The 19,479-nt window shown below is 34.6% G+C and overlaps 1 protein-coding gene across 1 annotated transcript in view; it reads right to left on the bottom strand.

The window, feature by feature from the left end:
• LOC135222585 (uncharacterized) overlaps positions 1 to 19,479 on the bottom strand; it is a 320,895-nt gene that overhangs the window by 67,183 nt on the left and 234,233 nt on the right. The window contains exon 14 of the mRNA XM_064260658.1: positions 17,673 to 17,870. Coding sequence (XP_064116728.1) covers positions 17,673 to 17,870 — 198 coding nt within the window. The remainder of the gene's footprint in view (positions 1 to 17,672; positions 17,871 to 19,479) is intronic.

Here is a 19,479-nt window from a genome sequence, read left to right as displayed (position 1 = left end):
GATCAAGATTCAAGATGGAAAACCTTTCAAGCACAGAGCCTATCACTTATCACCTTATCATCGAGATGTTTTGAAAAAGGAAGTTGAGTATTTGCTGCAACATGGATTAGCAGAACCCAGTTCAAGTCACTTCAGTTCTCCGTGTGTGTTAGTGAAGAAACCTGATGGTTCATTTAGAGAGTGTACTGAGATTATAGGATACTGAATTCTATCAGTGTGGCTGACAATTATCCTTTGCCTCTTATAGATCATTTACTTGATAATATTGGGCAAGCCAAGTTTGTTTCCAAGAGAGACTTGTTGAAAGGATATTATTAAATTCCCTTGGGTGAGAATGCTAAGATGCTGTCAGCTTTTATTACTCCTTTTGGACTGTGTCAGTATACTGTTCTTCCATTTGGTCTCATGAATGCACCTGCAACATTCCAACAACTGATGGATCAACTGCTAGGATCGATAGAAGGAGTAGGTGTATACCTGGATGACATAGTGATTTACACGACAACATGGGAAAAACATCTGAAGATTCTGAAGAAAGTTTTCAAGAAGCTACAAGAAGCAGGACTAACAGTCAACTTAGAGAAGAGCAAGTTTGGAAAGGCAACTGTTCAGTATTTTGGGTTTGAAGTTGGGAAAGGCCTTCTTGCTCCAGTAAATGCTAATGTAGAAGGTATCTGTAAGGCTACCCCACCTCCTACCAGGAAACAGCTATAGAGATTTTTAGGCATGGCTGGATTCTATCATTGTTTCTGCCCAAATTTCTCAGACTTAACTAGTCTCAAAGCTAAGTTTGTTTGGACTGCAGTGTCAAGAATCCTTTGAGAAGGTAAAAGCCATTTTAACTTCAAGACAAGTACTTCAAGCTCAAGACTTCAACAAGAAATTTGTGATACAAGTTGATGCTTCTAACTATGGCATTGGAGCTGTTCTACTTCAAGATGATGAGAATAACATCTACCATCCTGTGTGTTTCATGTCTTCAAAACTGAAAAAACAACAAAAAGTATACTCAACAATCGAGATGGAAACTTTAGCCTTAATCACAGCATTGAAAAAGTTTGAAGTGTATGTGAACAGACCTAGGAATGAAGAAATTGTAAGTGTTGTCTGATCACAATCCCCTGTCATTTATCCAGAGAATGAAAAATCATAATCAAAGACTGACCAGGTGGTCTTTGTGCTTGCAACAGTATAACTTAGGAGTACAGCACATTAATGGCAAAAACAATGTAGTTGCTGATTATTTATCCTGTTGCGAATCATTGGATTCACCACCTTGATAACCAATCTTCTCGGGGGAGGTATATTATATGGTACTACTTTTATAATACATATATATTCTTTTTGATTGTATCTATGTTTATGTTCAGATTTATGTTCAGATTTCACATAACATCATTTAAAAGAATATATAACATAGAATATGAAGAAAGAGAGAGAGAGAGAGATTATCTTTGCCCCTTCCAAGATAGAAATTGTTTCCATAACTTGTCATCGTCTCAGATTAAGAGATCTCAAGATCTCCGTTGTGTTTTGGAAATATGTCACCGCGTCTGATAAGGGCTTTTGCTTTGATCGAGTATGTGTCTTTGTTGAGCATATTACGTTCATATGTGTATGTCTTTGCCGAATAGTCACATGGAGATTTCATGATTTTTCTGTAAAGTTAAATCATATTAGAAGCTTCTAGAAAAATTGCATCATCTTTCGCATGCCCAAAACGTTTTGTAAGATATCCACTGTACAGCCTCCGTATGAAAAAAAGATCCATTCAGACTTAGAACATCATAGCGTTTAGATCTCTCTCTCTCTCTCTCTCTCTCTCTCTCATCACTTTTGATTTCATATTAACGTAACATAATTGGTCACTCGTAACTATTAGATTTCGGATTTCTTAGAGTTATTTAGTATTATTTAGTGCTTTTTGTGGAATCTGAACAAACATTGTACAAGTTGTTATGGCGCCTTTTCATTTGAGAAATATTGTGAATTGATGAAATTTTTTGAACGAGCTGCAGCAGATAGAAACAAGTGGTACCTAGGTAACGTGTTATTTTAAGTTTATTAGTTGCAACTAATAGAGACAATGGTTTGGGGAAACTTTAAATTTTTACACATTGCAAATTTTTGCATTTTGTGTTTGCTTCATTTGAAGTGATTTTTGTGCATTTATCTATTTTCTTATTGAAGTATGTGTTTTTATTTTATATTCTGAGTGATTAATGCTTTTTACAGTTTTAGTATTTTCTACATTTTTCTGTGTTTTCATTTGCATTCACTATTTAATTGACTTAGTTGTTTTCATTACTTAATCGTTGCACATTCAATTGAATTTAACACTTGTGAATTAATTAGCATTTACTTAGAATTCTTTTCAAGTTTTATTGTTATTTGACACTTGGGAATTAATTTCCAAATTTTAATTATTGCCTAACACTTTTGAATTTCGATTGAATTAATTTTCTTGAATTTAGTGATAAATTATTTTGATTTAATTTTACTTAAATAATTCAAGAGTTAATTAAACTTTGCTTTGTTTTCAAGTAACAGTTAATTTCCCTGGTACTGTGAATTTCACTTATAATTTTGAGTGTTATAATAAATTTTTGTATTTAAATTTTTATAAGTGTTTTCTTTTTCACCAGTATAAGTAAATAATTATAGGATTTGTTTAGGTAGAAACATAGGAGTGGTAATTGTGCTGTTTTCCTTCAATTTACTTGAAGTGAGTTAGAACCAGGGAAGTACTCAGACTTCTGAAATCAGGGAAATACTTAGACTTTTAAAGTTGTTGTTGGAGTGATGCCCTTTAATTAATTTAATTACATATAAGATTACCTCACACCTGTTTTACTGAACTTAGTCTGATTTTCTGCAATACTGGTAAGTTGTTTAAGGGATCACTGTTGCCTTTAGAGTATTCAATCATTTATTACCAGTGATGAAGGTTCAGGTGTCTAGCTGTTGTGAGGTAACAATTAATGATTGGTAAGTGTAGTAACCAGATACTTGGCACTTTGTCAATATATATATATATATATATATATATATACATATATATTATATATATACGTATATATGTATAAATAAATATATATAAATATATATATATATATATATATATATATATATATATATATATACGTATATATATATATATATATATATATATATATATATATATATATATATATATACATATCATATATATATATATATATATATATATATATATATATTATATATATATATATATGTGTGTGTGTGTGTGTAAATATTGAAAATAAAGCCAAAACCTGTCAGGACCTACACCCTGTCTATTATTTTTGTTTTCACCTGTGGATATGTGTAAATATATATATATATATTATATATATTGGGAATATATATATATATATATATAGATATATATATATATATATCTATATATATATATATATATATATTTCATCCTCTAGTTAATGCATGCGTGATATGTAGTCAGTTTTGTCAAGAACCACTAAACTATTGCTACCATACTGCATAAGAAGATACGATCAACATCCTTTTAATGAATTTCATCACTGATATTAAAACGCCACATTGCTGCCGCGAAAATGGAGGAAAAGGAGAAATTTAAAGAACTGGAAAAAAGCCCGACGTAACTTCAACTACACATTCCCGCTGATTGGAAAACACGCATTAAGGCAAGAAATATATGGAAAACTTCACAGAACTACAGACACTTTGAGTAGAAACTGGACAAAACTGACTACATATCACGCATGCATACTTTACTAGAGGATGAAATAACTTACAAAAAACTCGCAAAAAATCCGTAGGACCAAGTAATAAAAAACTTAAATATCAATATCAAACAAATTCTTAAAGATAAAAAAGAACTTTTGTGTCAGTTAACTGTAAAGTGTCCTTCACTACCTTATTTATATGGCCTAGTCAAAACTCATAAGGAAAACAAACCTATGCGCCCAATTATTAGTACTGGTAGGATCGAAGTTGCTTCATAAAACTATCTAAATATCTTACTAAACTGTTATCCCCGCTACTAGGAACTGTATCTAATTCACACATCCGAAATTCTCTTGATCTTGTGGAAAAATTAAATAACATTGTACTAAACCCTAGCGATATTTTTGTCAGTTTTGATGTATGTTCTTTGTTTACAAAAGTCCCTATTGACTCTGTGCTAGAATATTTAAGTAATGAACTTGTACTGCATGAATTGCCTATGTCCGTTAGTCACATAATTTCCTTAATTAAGTTATGTATTTGTGATTGCAGATTTAATTTTAATGGAGAATTTTACCAACAAATATTTGGTATGGCCATGGGTAACCCTTTATCACCTCTCCTTTCACACTTGTATATGGAATTTTTTGAGACAACACCTCCCGAATATCACACTTATCCCCTTAAAATGGTACTGATATGTCGATGATATCTTAGTACGTAGTCTTACCTGGTGGTATCGATGTAAATGATTTACTGTCTAAATTGAATAATTTAGTGCCATCCATAAAATTCACTGTTGAAATTGAAAATAACAATGTCATCCCTTTCCTAGATGTATTAATACATAGAGAATCTTTCCAATGCAAATTCAGTATTATAGAAAACCCACAAATAATTTAACATGTACATTTTATTCTGGCCACCATCTAATATTAAAATTTCAATTTTTTCTTCTATGTTCCTACGCGCTTTGCGTATCACGTATCTCTGCTACCCACCTCATTTAATTGATTTATGTTATCAAAAAGCTCATAAAAAGTTTTATAATGTTGCTATTAATGAAAAAGAAATGCCTAAAAAATGTACTTAGCTTACCTTATTTTTCGTGGATTTGAAACCATAAAATCAATATTAAATTTGTTTTAATGTTAATGTAGTGTTTTCTTCTAGAACAATATCATTAAAGATATGCTAATTAAGAATAGTCCCGTAACAAATAACAACATCATTTACAAAATTCCTTGTAAGGATTGCCCATCGTTTTACGTTGGTCAGTCTAGTAAAAATTTGTGTGTTCGGATTAAACAGCATAATGTATTCAGTTAGAACAGCCCAGACTTCAAATGCACTGTTTATCCATCTGAGTGAAAAATCTCATTGTATTAATTGGGGTGGGTGATACCACTGTAATTGCTAGATCTAATGATTATGTTTCAAGAAATTTACTGGAATCGGCAATTATACAAATCACTAATAAAAACAACCTAAATCTTAGTCTGGGAAAAGTGTACCATTTGGACCCATATATTTGTAAGAGTTTATGAAGGACCTCAAAATAAATGAACAACTAATAAATTAGTCCCACATGTATATAGTTATTATTTCTTTCTCTCTCTCTCTCTCTCTCTCTCTCTCTCTCTCTCTCTCTCTCTCTCTCTCTCTCTAACTCTCTCTCTCGGCTTCTCTGGTTCGATATTCTCTCTCCCTCTTTCTCTTGCTCGATATATATATTTATATTTTCTTTCGTCTTTTCATTAATAATAATTTTTGTTGGGAAAATTTGTGTAAAAATTCATGATATTAAATTGTATATGCTCCCGTGTTGTTTTCAAAATGTACTGTTTTTCTGGAAGAATCACTTGTTTACTGCGGGTATCCTTCAAGGTGTGGCTAGCCTATGGCGACTCCTCCTCTCTGTAGAGTGAAAATCGCCCTTATGGCTAATCTGGTAGTGTCAGTTTGTATATTAAGCCTTCTTTTGACTATGGTGTTCTTTGTAAAATCAGTTTGCCTCAGTAAAGGGTCCGAATAGGACCGAAAGTACTTGGCTATCTCGCTTTTTCATTTTTCCTTCGTTGCAAAAAAACCTTTATTTATACATAGCATCACGTTTTATATACTTCGTGATCAAGTTCATTCATATATATATATATTCTATATATATATACTATATATATATATATATATATATATATATATATATATATATATATATATATATATATGTTCAGGATTTTAAGCCAAAACCAAGGAAAGGGAAGTCCTCTTTATAACAAGACTCTTTCATACTTGCCTATAAGCAATTTGCCCCTGAAAGCCTCCATTCTCTTGAAAAACCCTCTTTGCTCCCATTGGCTACTCTGGATTTACGCTCCACAGGGAACGTTGGATGTGGGGCGGAGCCTACCCAGGTGAGATTTTAAAAGAGCAGAGCCACAGCAGGTCTCTCTCAGAACAGCTCAGAACCTCTCAAAACTTCCTGAAACCCTCTCAAGCCCTGCAGACTCCAATTCACCCCTTCTGCTCCCCTGCCTCCTCTGGGGGATCCCACAAGTGTTCTTATACCTCCATAGTGCACAGAAATATCAGCGTATAAGAACAATACCAAACCCAGGATTTCCAGGTAATGTGAGACGTAAATTTAGTGAAGTCAGGGAATTGTTTTGCCTCTTGTCTGTATTTCATTTCCATTCTTCCAAGGCAACTTTCCCCCCTTCTTTGTTCAGCTTCTCACTCCCCAATTTTGGTTCACTGCTGTGATGAATTCCCTTGTGATGCTAGTAAATATCCACTAGTTAATTCAAGCAACGTAATAGTCCTTTCTGTGTAAACTCCCAGTTATTTCATGCCCCTTGAGTGGGTTGTAATATTTTCAACTAAGAACAAGTAGTGTGTAACGTTTCCTACATGTTCCTCGCCTTAGTACTGATGCAAGAATGCAATCTGTTTGCCTGATTCTGGGAGAAATTGGGAACCCTTTAGAATAAGGCTTCCATTGAAATAACCCATTTGTGCAAATTCTGACCTCTGTGTCTGGTTCATTTCCCAGCTATGTGTTTCCGGTGGATCGACAATCAACCACCTCATTAGTTCCTGGACCTTCCATAACTTAAATGTAAATATAGTTCATTTAAAACTAAAGTCCAGAGTTTATGTAAATTCCTGCCTTATCAGTAATATCGGTCTTCTGCCATAGATTTTTTGTTTGTGATCTCTCTCGTTCCTCCAGTTAAGGCCAATTTTAAGAGTATTAGACTATATTTTCAAGGAGGGAACGATCAGATCATAACAATATATATATATATATATATATATATAATATATATATATATAGATATATATAACACACATATATATATGTCTACTATAGAACAAGCAAAATGTATCTGTATTCTATGAATGTCTGGATGTGTGAGTTGGAATATACTTTTATTTTTCTTTGTTGTCAAATGCTTTAAGCCAGCATCATTTCAACCATTTGTGTGATAAGTCAGTTTTTACTCTGGTAGTTGAGATATATTCATTTGGTCTTCATACTTACACACTTATGCATACATACATACATCACACACACAAAATATATATATATATATATATATATATATATATATATATATATATATATAATACATACATACATACATACATAATGTGATGTATGTATGTGCACCTGAGTGTGTAAGTATGTTGTACATACACTTGGAAATGCATTGAACAATTTCAATCAAACTTAGTATTATATGTCTTATAATTTGGAAAAGAACGTTGTGGGGGTAAGACACCACTGGCATCAAAGGTGGTTTACGAGGTCGTTGAGATAAATAGTGACACTCCTGATGGCCTTTTTAAGTCCAAGTTCAGCCCCCAATAGGCAGGGTGGTGAGAAGGGGTGGGAAGGGGGTGACGTGAAAATAAGCAAAAGCTACAGATAATAGCATCTAATCCATAGTTTTCGAGATTGCTGAGATGACTAGTGAAACTCCCAATGTCCTTCGAGTCCAAGTTCAGCCACGATAAGAAGAGGTGAGAGAGGAGAGAGAGAGAAGCGAGAGAGAGGATAGAGAGAGGAGAGAGAGAGAGTAGAGAGAGAGAGAGAGAGGAGAGAGAGAGTTTATCAGTTGCCATTCAGAGATTTTCCAAGTGGCACCGGTCTGGTCAGCTAGTATGTATGTATGAATGTATATATATGTATATATATATATATATATATATATAATATATATATATATATATATATATATATATATATATATATATGGGGATACAATCCACAATGAAGTAAAATCATTTTTGTAGTTTGAAATATATTATATCTTGTACAGGATTAAAGCTTTCGACCATCAACTGTGGCCTTGTTCACTAAAGTGAACAAGGCCACAGTTGATGGTCGAAAGCTTTAATCCTGTACAAGATATATGTATTTCAAAACAACAAAAGGATTTTACTTCATTTTGGATTGTATCCCCATTTACTTAGAGGTACGACATAGTACCTGGCTTCTATATATATATAATATATATATATATACCATGTACGAGAGGCAGGATATCGGTCCATACAGGTGTTAGTGGCATAACGGTTGGGATACCGGATGTTTTTATGTGGGTGTACGTGGAACTAAGGTAAATAAGGATACTGAGGTTGATATTGGGGATATTGGTGATACTGGCGGTGATATTGGGTAACGCCAATAATAATGGTGGTATGGTTAATAATGGTGATATTACTAACAATGATGATACTGATACTAACATTGGGGTTATGGTTGATGGTATGGGAGATACGTATATAAATATGGGTGATATTCATGTTGATGTGGAACATGGGGTGAGTAACCAGTCACAAGAAGGTGCTGTGTATTAGGGTCGTGAAGGGTTTTATCAGAGGATGTTATTTTAAACCCAGGTACAATAACTATGGTGAAAGTCAGGTTGAGGGAAGTGAAAATGCCCAAAGAGGTGTGTATAATTGAGGGTAATGAAAAATTAAAAGGTGTTATTAGCACAGTGTCGGTATGCAAGGTATCAAACACAGGTGTTACATGGGTGGAATTGTTGAACTGTAATGATACAGCTAGGAAGTATCAGAAGAATACTTATGCAGTAGACCTCCAGGACTGGAGTGGGGATAGTGGTTCAGTGACTACTGTAAACGGGAAAACTGAGTTTTCAATGGCAGAAATTCAAATGAGGAGGAAAATCTTTAGGGATCACTAGTGACTGATGCCAGTCAGGAGGGTATAGGTGCTTGCCTTATGCATAAATTTGAAGGGAATTGAAGACATAGGGTAATGAGGAAAGGTTAATGGCTACTGTAGATAATGAGGCCTTTGCAGTAGTACCAAGCTTGGTTCTTCTCAAAATATTGTTAATGGGGAATACAGTAAAAGTTTTTACAGACCACAAGCCATTATTAGATCTTTTTAATAACCCAGATCTGTTGCCTAGAAGAGCTAGATGGTTCCTAACAATTAGAGATTTTGATGTAGAGGGCAGACATAATGTGGTAGCGGATGTGCTTAGTAGAAGTTTTTATGAGACAGAAGGATTTCAAGTTGGGGTGGTTACTGGGGGATATCATTCTCATAGAGCAAAGGCAAGATGAGGAGGAAATTTTGGCAGACGCAAAAGTGTTCCTTATAAGTGAATTAGTCAGGAAAGCTTATAAGTTACCTTTTTCAGGTTTGGAATTAGAGGATAATCTGTTGGTTAGGAAAATTAAATATAAATTAAGGGCGAGTGAAAGTAAAGGGGATACGACTCATCGTGATTCCGAAACTCCTAATCCCAGTGGTCTTAGATATAGTATTTTGCAAGTTTGGCAGTCCACATTTGGGGGTGGAAATCATGAGATGCATAATAAATATATTTGGAAGAATGTGTGGGCAGATGTGGAGAATTTTGTGAAAAAGTGTACAGCGTGCAACACTTGCAAGCCTGCAAGGGTAACTTCTTGCAAATTAGGGTCATATCCGATACCAAGTAGACCCTTTTAGAGGGTGCATATGGATATTTTGGGGAATGTTTGTGAATCAGGTTATGGCTACAGGTACTTATTGGTGGTAACAGACGAACTGACGAGGGTAGTGGAAATTTTCTCACTAAAGCATAAAACAGCAGAAGAAGCATCTGTGGCACTTTTCAATAGTTTTATATGTAGGTACGGGGTACCCAAGGTCTTATTGACTGATAATGGTAGGAATTTGTAAGTAGGACCTTAGAGTGTCTGGGAGAAGTTATGGGGATACAGAAAGTAACAATCCTTCCATACAGACCGGAATCTAATGGGTTATGTGAATGAGCAAACAGAAAAGTGCCTGAGGCTCTCTGGAAAACTATTGGCGGCAACAATAGGAACTGGGATAGATATATAGATACAGTTAGCCATAACATCAATACTATGGTCAGTGACTATTAAAATGTCTCCATTCGACGCATTATTTGGTTGCCAAGCGCGAGGCACATTTCATTTGTTGCCTATACCTTCTCGTGGGGAGGACACAATTAAGTCATTAATTTCTACAGCAAAAGAGAGACATGCTTGTCTCGGCCACAATCTCAAGTCGAAGACACGAGAAACGGTGGAGAGAAACAATTCTAAAGAGGATGTCAAAGTTGCTGTTGGGGATAATGAATTCTTGAAGGTTAATGTGAGAAATAATTAAGTTATAAGTTAGGTCCAAAATTTGAGGGTCCAATTATTGAAGAAAGGGGAGGAAACAGGTTTTTAGTCTTGGATGAAAAGACACTCTGTCTAGACTCTCTAGATTAACGCACATATCAAAGACCAAGCAGACGGGAAAATTGTAAAAAGGGGATATTGCCCAGTATGCATTTTTCTCTCTCTTAGAGACCTGTAGAGTTTTGTTTTTGTTACTCACTCTTATCTAACACTATTTTTTTCCTTTTTTCTTCTTGCTATTTTTCTTATTATGCAAAATTGTGGCGATTCGGCGTAAATATCTGGGGAAATTGCTGTAATAATAGAATATTTTGGGTGAAATAATGTGGGAAAATATCGTGGAGTTGAGAGATATAGGAGCTTTCTGGAGATAATAATAGGTGATATCCTTTGGTGCTATATGAGGACTACTATGGTGTTACTGAGCGAATGAGGATAAAAGATGATTTTTGATGGTGTTGATTTTTTGGTGGTGATGATTTTTGGTGGCGATCTGGGATTTTATGAGTCAATGGGGGGGGGGGGGTTCTGGTCTTTGTGGTTTTGGCGGTGGTACTGATTCATTGTGGTTTTGTGGTTTTATAGTTTTTAGTGGTTTGCAGTTTTATGAGTTTATATTCACCAATGTTATTTTGGCGGCTTATGGTTGGTATTTTGTGGTTAGTGGTTTTCATAGGTTATATCCCGTGGAGGTGGTGTTATATATTTTGGTGGTTATTTAGAATGGCTTAATGCATTTTGCCTAAGGCAGGGTGTTTTATATTGGTGGTTATATAATGGAGGTGGATATTTTTTGGTACTAGTGTTGATTAGAGGTTAGCGAGGATTTCCTTTTGAAGATTAATGAGGTTTGGTGGTATTAGTGAGGATTAATGAGGTTTTATGGTCTTGGTGAGGATTTATTTTGAGGTCAATGGTGACTTCGGGGTATGAGTTAGTTAGACAGGGGAATGTGGCTGTTTGCGGATTTTGGAATAAACAGGTCGTTTGGTGCTGACAACGCTGAGAGGTATCTCGGGCGAGGCTATTGTTGATGCTTTCTTTTACGGGCCCCCATGCACTGAACGATTGTATGTACGATTGTCTGAACGACTCTCTGTATCATTCGTAAACACAGTGTGCATGGGTTTGTCTGAATGCAGAAGTGGGCGGAGTTTCGTGTCTGAACGATCTCAGCTGAAATCTGTCACGACAAGGTTGCTGGCTTGCGACTTATGTAATGTTTGTCTGCCAATATAAGACATGTCTCTTCTAGAGATTATGCCACGTCTTCCCGAGACAAAATCTTTGTTCAAACAAAAAATTGGTGCGGAGGTCGTTCAATGCGTGTGTTTGTCGATAACGACAGTCGTTCAGACAATCGTTCATACAATCATTCAGTGTATGGGGGACCTTTAAGTTGGATACTCATAGAGTTTTTCTTTTTTCTGGCATTTTAGATAATGAAGTTCCATTGTGAGAATTTTTAAGGGGTAATTCGCGGATTGCTACCGATATGTTTGTGGCGGTATTATTGTGTATGATGCAAACTACATTTGGTAATATGGTGAAAGAGTCTGAATTATTTCTATTTGGAGAAATCTGTAACTGGGATTGAGTCCTGTTTTTTTTTTTTGTGACGTGTTATTTTAGAGAGTTGTAGAATTTATTTTGGGATACATAACATATAAATGAGGGTCAAACTTTATATTCGCTGGAGATTAGTTGTATAAACATAACGGTGTTATTTTTTTTTTGGTGTACTTATCAGATTAGGGGTTAATTGTTGAGTTGCCAGTCAGTGATAAAAGTTTTTTCCAGTAATTTTTAAAAGGGTCGGTGGAAAGTGACCATGTTTATTTTAATGAGGAATTTCAGTTTTTAGTCATTGATTATGAATTTTGGGTATGTTAGTTCATGACAGATACGTATGTGAAGGTAGGATTTTCTTTCTAAAATACATAGACTTGCATAGACTTGTCAGGGTGTCAAGTTAGACTTTGCTCATGATGAAACAGATACACAATGACTTTAAAGAATTCCTAGACTAATATTGAGTGTGACAGCATAAAACAACATGGGATCTACTGTGTCAGATGTATGGTCTTCACCATGGGCGACGAAGTTACAGATTTCTACTACTACAGGGACCAAAAATCTTCGATGGCTCGGGCGGAGTCATCTCAGGATAATTTCTGGGTACTGCTATTACGAGGCGGTTGCAGGGAGCACTTGCATGGGAGACGCGGAATATTCGAGTTCAGCAACATAGGAGGCAGTTACGGTTCCTCCATTGGGAGACGACTAATCTACAATTCATCAACAAGGGTGTTTATGAAACACCTACATGGGAACCACGAGGCGTTAAAAGTTCCGACTACACAAGAGGAGAATGGAGAGGACGACTTTTCCATTACAGAACATTACGCAGTTCCAGTGATCGCCGTTATGGTGGAGATAATGATGGTCACAATGTGCATTGCTGGGGCCGTCAAATTTGGATGTAACCGATGGGGTAGGAGGACACCAGTGTCAGAAGTCACCCTGAATCATGTGGCAGGATAAACTGTGAGAAACTATATACCTGTGGCCGGTTTAGTACGCACCGGGGTGGCATACTGGTGGTGACCGAGCCTTTAAGTGCACTGGAAATAATAATAATCAAAATTAAGGCACAACGGACTTTGTTGCCAACAGATTGGAATGTGCAGCAACACAGTTGCAAGTGTTCTGAGAAACTTTAAGACGTTAGCAAATTCCTCAGGTCGTTTGGCGGCAAAGGCAAAACATTGTCAGATTTCAGAGACGAGAGTGCGGGTGCGCATTTGACCCAGCAGCTGTCAGGTGATTGTGACGTCAGAAAAATGCAGTTGTGTCTGTTCGTGCGTCAAACAGGGCGTTTTCATGGAAAGTTCCAGAACAGTGAGAAGACTAGCATGTATGTGTTTGCATGTCCATCAGGATGCGTGAATACGTAATATATTCCTTAGTGTTGGGAAAATGAGGCATTAGACGACAGACTTTTGTACTGATTACAAGTGAGAAAAGCCCGAAGGAGGCGCCCAGAAGATCCATCAAGAAGGTATGGTGAAAAAAAAAAAGAACTGAAAAAAACTTTCAATTCTTACAGATACTCTGGAGGGAGCTGAAGTGCAAGGCATGCACTTAATAATTTGTACAGAATATTTATCCATTCATTTTCAATTTTATTTCTGATAATTGTGATTTCTTTTACAGACGGATTCGGTTTCTCACCACAGAAAATGAATTCTCAAGGTGACAATTTTGTTGGGGAAAATACTGATGGGGTTTTTGACAATGAGAATAGTGTGTGACATTTTTTTAAATCAAGTTGGCTACATATTAGAGGAATAATGGTGTTTCATGGTTTTGGGATTTTTGAGTTCATTTCCCTTGATTTTCATGTTAGTTCTGTTGGGGAAATAAAGACTCTACTTTTGCATCTCTGACTTTGCTTTTCAGCCCAGAATCTAATAACTTGATTTAGCTACAGCATACTTGCCAGTGGAGGCCAAGGTAGGTAACATTACCAATTAGTGATGTCTCTCCTTGTAATTAAAACAGGGTCAATTAGACCTTGTAACATAAACATACATATATAAACATACATATATAGTACATATAATATATATATATATTAAATGTTATATATATATATATATATATATATATATCATATATATTATACATGTATAGTAGATGTGCGTACTCATGATTACATATAAATGAATAGCTACGCTCTGCATTGTGTTATTTGATGAAGTATCAATCTTATTCGGTGTAAGCAAATTGTCAAATCATTTTTACTGTCATTCTGAAAAACATATATATCTAATATATATAATAGTCTAATATATATATATATTATATACGTATAATATATTATATATATCTATATATATATATGTCTGTAATATATCATATCTATAATTATATATGTTATATATATATATATATACTTTATATAAGATATATATATATATATCAATATATATTATATGGATATATATACTATATATATTCATATATAATATATATATTATATATATCTAATTATATCTAATATATTAATATATTAATATATATATATAATATAGCGAGAGAGACGAGAGAGAGAGAAGAGTGAGAGAGAGAGAGATAATACATTTTTATATATATATATATATATATATATATATATATATAATATATATATATATAATAATATATATATATATAGTATATATATATATATATACATATAGACAATATATATATATATATAAATATATATATATATAATATATATATGTATGTTTCAGAATGACAGTTAAAATGATTTGACAATTTGCTTACACCGAATAAGATTGATACTTCATCAAATAGCACAATGTAGAGCGTAGCTATTCATTATAGTAATCATGAGTACGCACATCTATATACATGTATAATCATATATAGTATATATATATATATATATATATATATATATCATATATATATTATATATATATATATATATTATATGTAATATATATGTATGTGTTTATATATGGTATGTTTATGTCTACTAAGGTCCGAATGACCTGTTTTAATTACAAGAGAGTACATCACTAATTGTTAAAGTTACCTACCATGGCCTCCACTGGCAAGTATGCTGTAGCTAAATCAAGTTATTAGATCTGGCTGAAAAGCAAAGTCAGAGATGCAAAAGTAGAGTCTTTATTTCCCCAACAGAACTAACATGAAAATCAAGGGAAATGAATTCAAAAATCCCAAAACCATGAAACACCATTATTCCTCTAATATGTAGCCAATTTGATTTTAAAAAATGTCACACACTATTCTCATTGTCAAAAACCCCATCAGAGGTGTTGAAATACCATGTCATCGCACCCATAGGCAATCGGTGCCCTTACAAAATTATGAAATAAATATATTATATATATATATATATATATTATATATATATATATATATATATAATATCATAATTTTGTAAGGGCACCAGATGCCTATGGGTGCGATGACATGGTATTTCAACACCTCTGATAAACCTGTCTTGAGATCAATTTGCAGTATCAAGTCATTCATGGTGGGAGAGTTGAATTGCAGGATAAACTGATATAAAGTGAAGAGTAAAAACTTGGAAATTCAATAAAAAGTGCAGATAACATAACTACAATTTTTTCCTTTGTTTTATCAGAAATGCAGATCATTTCAAGTAGTTCCTCTAAACACTTTACTTATACTATTTTGTCATAATCATCTAATCTTATGTCCCACATAGTTGGACGTTTTTAACTTCATCAAAGAAAATGTCTGTGTTAAAGCAACTACTATGAAATTCAGGGTGCCTCTGTAACACGGTTTTTTGGATTTTGCTCCTTATCAAAGCATCGGATGTAGTTGAAAGTTGACATATGTATATTTTACAACTACACACAAATTTTGTCAGCATTATCAATACCTAAATAACCCGATAGTTTTAATTTTTATAGAGTAAAAATGATCAAGCCGACGCCATGGCCAATGATTGCGAGCCAAAAGTCGAAAAAATATTCATTACGTAAGCAAGGTAAACATTGTTTTACGAAATGTTGCCCTGCCCATCCACCAGACAGAAACCCATTCACCTTATTCCATCGGCTCTGAAACCCATAGTAGTCAAGAATGGCTAACAGGATTTGGAATTGTCCCCGTGGTTACAAAACTGCATTTGTCTTACGACTTGCAACTTTATACAGTCAAGAGAAAGCCCGTGGCCATACTTGTACTATAGCCTGAATAGGTAATTATTCAGTTTCTAGTTTAAATCCAATGTTTATGGTCTGATTTGTATTTAGCGTAACGTGGATTATAATACTTGTAATGTCATTCAGGATTTTGAACATTTCCATTAACTATTCACTATGCCATCAAGAGAAAGAGAAAGAGAGTATGTAAACAGTCTTTATATAACTATTTTTGTTAAAATAAGATTTTTATCCAAAGTAAATACAAGCTTATATGTGCTAAAATCTCCAGCAGACCAACGGATCATCCGATATAATTTTTTTTCTTCTTCTTTAGTCTGTACGACCATGTTGGATATAAAGACTTTATGAATGGCGGAACGATACATAGATGGGGTGGGTGGGTATCTGTGCTAGTGTAGTAATACACTGTAGCAAGTAGGTGCCGCAAAATTAGTAACAGCAGCAGTATACATGAATTAAACGTTTAGGCCAACTGCTGGGATCCTTGAGGATCATTTAGCACTTCTTACAGCTACTCGAGAAATGAGTTTTTATAGCCAGAAGTTAGATTATCTAATACAACAATGTCCATGATAGCCTTCAGTGTTATCCTGAATTATAACGAGGCCAAAGTGGGTGGAGCCTCATGAAGTCATCATTCTGACGATAATTATTGGTGAAGGTTTAAAGCCAAAATACGGTACCGGCTATTTTTTTTTTTTTTTAGTAAATAGGTAGATAGCGATAAATAAAATTGGCTTGGCATTGGATACAGCAGTTATCAAATCAAAGCTTGTCTACTATGTCTTTGAAAAATTACCAACTATTCCTTGTCAATCTGATTGTGACCTATAAAGTAGATTATAATTTCTTAGGACACTTAATTCGGGAGTTAGACTAATAATCGAAGTGATTTTGTATATTTATTAACATATTTTGTTGGTTTGTTCATGATGACAATTATCAGTGGAGAGGATTCAGAGTTCATAAAGGTGTACTGCTTTGCTTGTATTTAAATTTTTATTTTTTGTCATTGTTGTTCCAGAGGTATAGCCGTTACGTATAGCCAATCTCCATCGAGAAAGAGGGAAGAAATGCTGTCATAAGTTACGTAACGAGTGCGTTCGAAACCTTATCTCTGAGTAAGTTGGCCCGACTTCAAAAAAGTCACTTTTACATTATAAGTACCAAATTTATTCAACCTACGTAATGCAGAATACAGTCAAAATTTATGTGTAGATATAATGTGTATCTGAATAAGCGTTATATCTATGAAATGCATAGATAAAAAGTTATTGCCAAAAAAACCGTGTTACAGAAGCCCTGAATCTCATAGTAGTCTCCATTTTGACATGTGTGGCGCAGGCAAATCCGCGCGGTTGTGTGTGTGAACATCCATGTGCTTTGTCATTGACTTAGCATCAGCGTGGATGGAACCGCGCGGATGCAATCTCCGTGTGTGAACAGGGTGGGTCTAAAAAAATGTTCTTAAAATATAAACAAGAAAAAAGTATTCTATTAAATATCAAATGCTGCTCTTACCTTTTCTATGGAGTTTCATCCCAAGCACTTCAGGTTGGACTCCTCTTGAGCACTCAGTTCCAGCTTCTTTTATAAAAACGACTCCATTAGACCTTATAATGCCAACAAAGCATTCGTAAGTTCGTATATCTCTTCGATACGTCAATGCATATATTCGCCCTTCCTCTTCCCACTGTCCCAAACACTGGTACTCTCGCTCTAGTATTGAGAAATGAGTAAATGGATAAATATTATTAATACTTCATACAGAGATCACTCACATGTGCACTAAAATGTAGACCTCACCTACAATTCAATAACGAGTAGGGGGCCCTAAAGGCGATAACTCGTGAAGCTTCGCGTAAACCATCAAAGGATTAACATTGTTAAAAGTCAGTTTATCATATTTTAAAAATAAATCTTATATGGGGTGAAATCTAAACATATGAGGTTTTATCTGCCGAAAAAAATTTTTCTTTTATCTTCAATACTTTTGGAGAAATTGGCCAGACACCAGAAATTAGCCCGTTTTCAGTAAGACTTCACTTCACTCTTAATTATAGTTCTTAAATTATGCATTAACTCTAGGACTCCAGTGCAACGTAGGAAGGTATTTCAAGTGCTCCAATCCATCATTAATGCACCGGTATGCAGTAAAGCCAGTACTGGAATTCTAATCTCCTGAATATAAAGGTCAGCCATTTTTCTTTTATTTTAGAAACTTAAAATTACCGTGAAAATCGAGATTGTACTGCTATATGAAATCTTTATATGCCATGCCCATGCTTCACCTTATGAATGTATCAGGATTCTGACAAAGATTGACTGATCAGTTTATGAAAGCTTAGTATGAAGATCTGTCACTGGAACCATTAGGTTATTCAGTATCACGAGGAGAATAATTTAAAAGGTAACATGAAAATGGTTAAATAAAAACCTTAAATCTCTTCTAAAAATTCCATGATGATATTGAAACCGGTCTCACATTTATGGAACCTTAAATATGATGGTGCCTCCTCTCTCATCATCTACATACAAAGATCACACACTAATGACTCATCGCCCTGAACTTGTTGGTTGAGTTAGGATGACCTATTCTCGGTGTGCATAGCAGTCTTCACGCCCAACTGCTCATTTTTAATGATGTCTGAAAGTCGACTAAAGCATAGATTCCCTGATATTTGAAGTTTATTTCACAGAGAGCATTACATTTGTTTTAATTCAAAATGGTTTTTGACATCAGTACATTGAAAATAGTTTTTGACATAAGTGTAAGGAACCAACAGACACCACCACACTTTGTTGCATATCTTCAGCCTATTCATTACCTCTAATACAAACATGGGCTGGAAACTGACCGCTGCAATACTGAAGAATCAACCCTAGATTTTCTGAATAGTTGTATGAGAAGGACTGAATTCCCTACTGACTGTCAAGATGATGATGAAAACAGTACTGTGAAATGTGTTTTATGTTTGGTTATCAAGTTTTAAGAGATTTTTGTATGGCTGTTAAAATAGCTGTAAACATTAAAGCAATACTGGACAATCATTTCCATCATGATGCACAACTGCAATCACAATGCCAGTCCCAACCTGTGTCTTTTGTCATTTGTTGAAAATATGATGCCATTTGTGAATCTTGTCATGGCTTAAGGGTTAGGATTTTATCACCACCCGCAGGTAAAGACTTCTTTCTCACTGATTTTAGAGAACTTGATGTTCATTAACCTTCCATTTGGGATATTTTAATGCCTCGACTTATCAGACTTCTGTATTTATCAGCTATATTATTATGACTAGCGAGAAGCGCGAGCTACGCTGTGCGG

Source organism: Macrobrachium nipponense, chromosome 8 (assembly GCF_015104395.2).
Source record: "Macrobrachium nipponense isolate FS-2020 chromosome 8, ASM1510439v2, whole genome shotgun sequence".
Taxonomy (NCBI): domain Eukaryota; kingdom Metazoa; phylum Arthropoda; class Malacostraca; order Decapoda; family Palaemonidae; genus Macrobrachium; species Macrobrachium nipponense.
The sequence above is the reverse complement of the archived record's forward strand: the minus strand, read 5'-3'. Positions and strand labels throughout refer to the sequence as shown.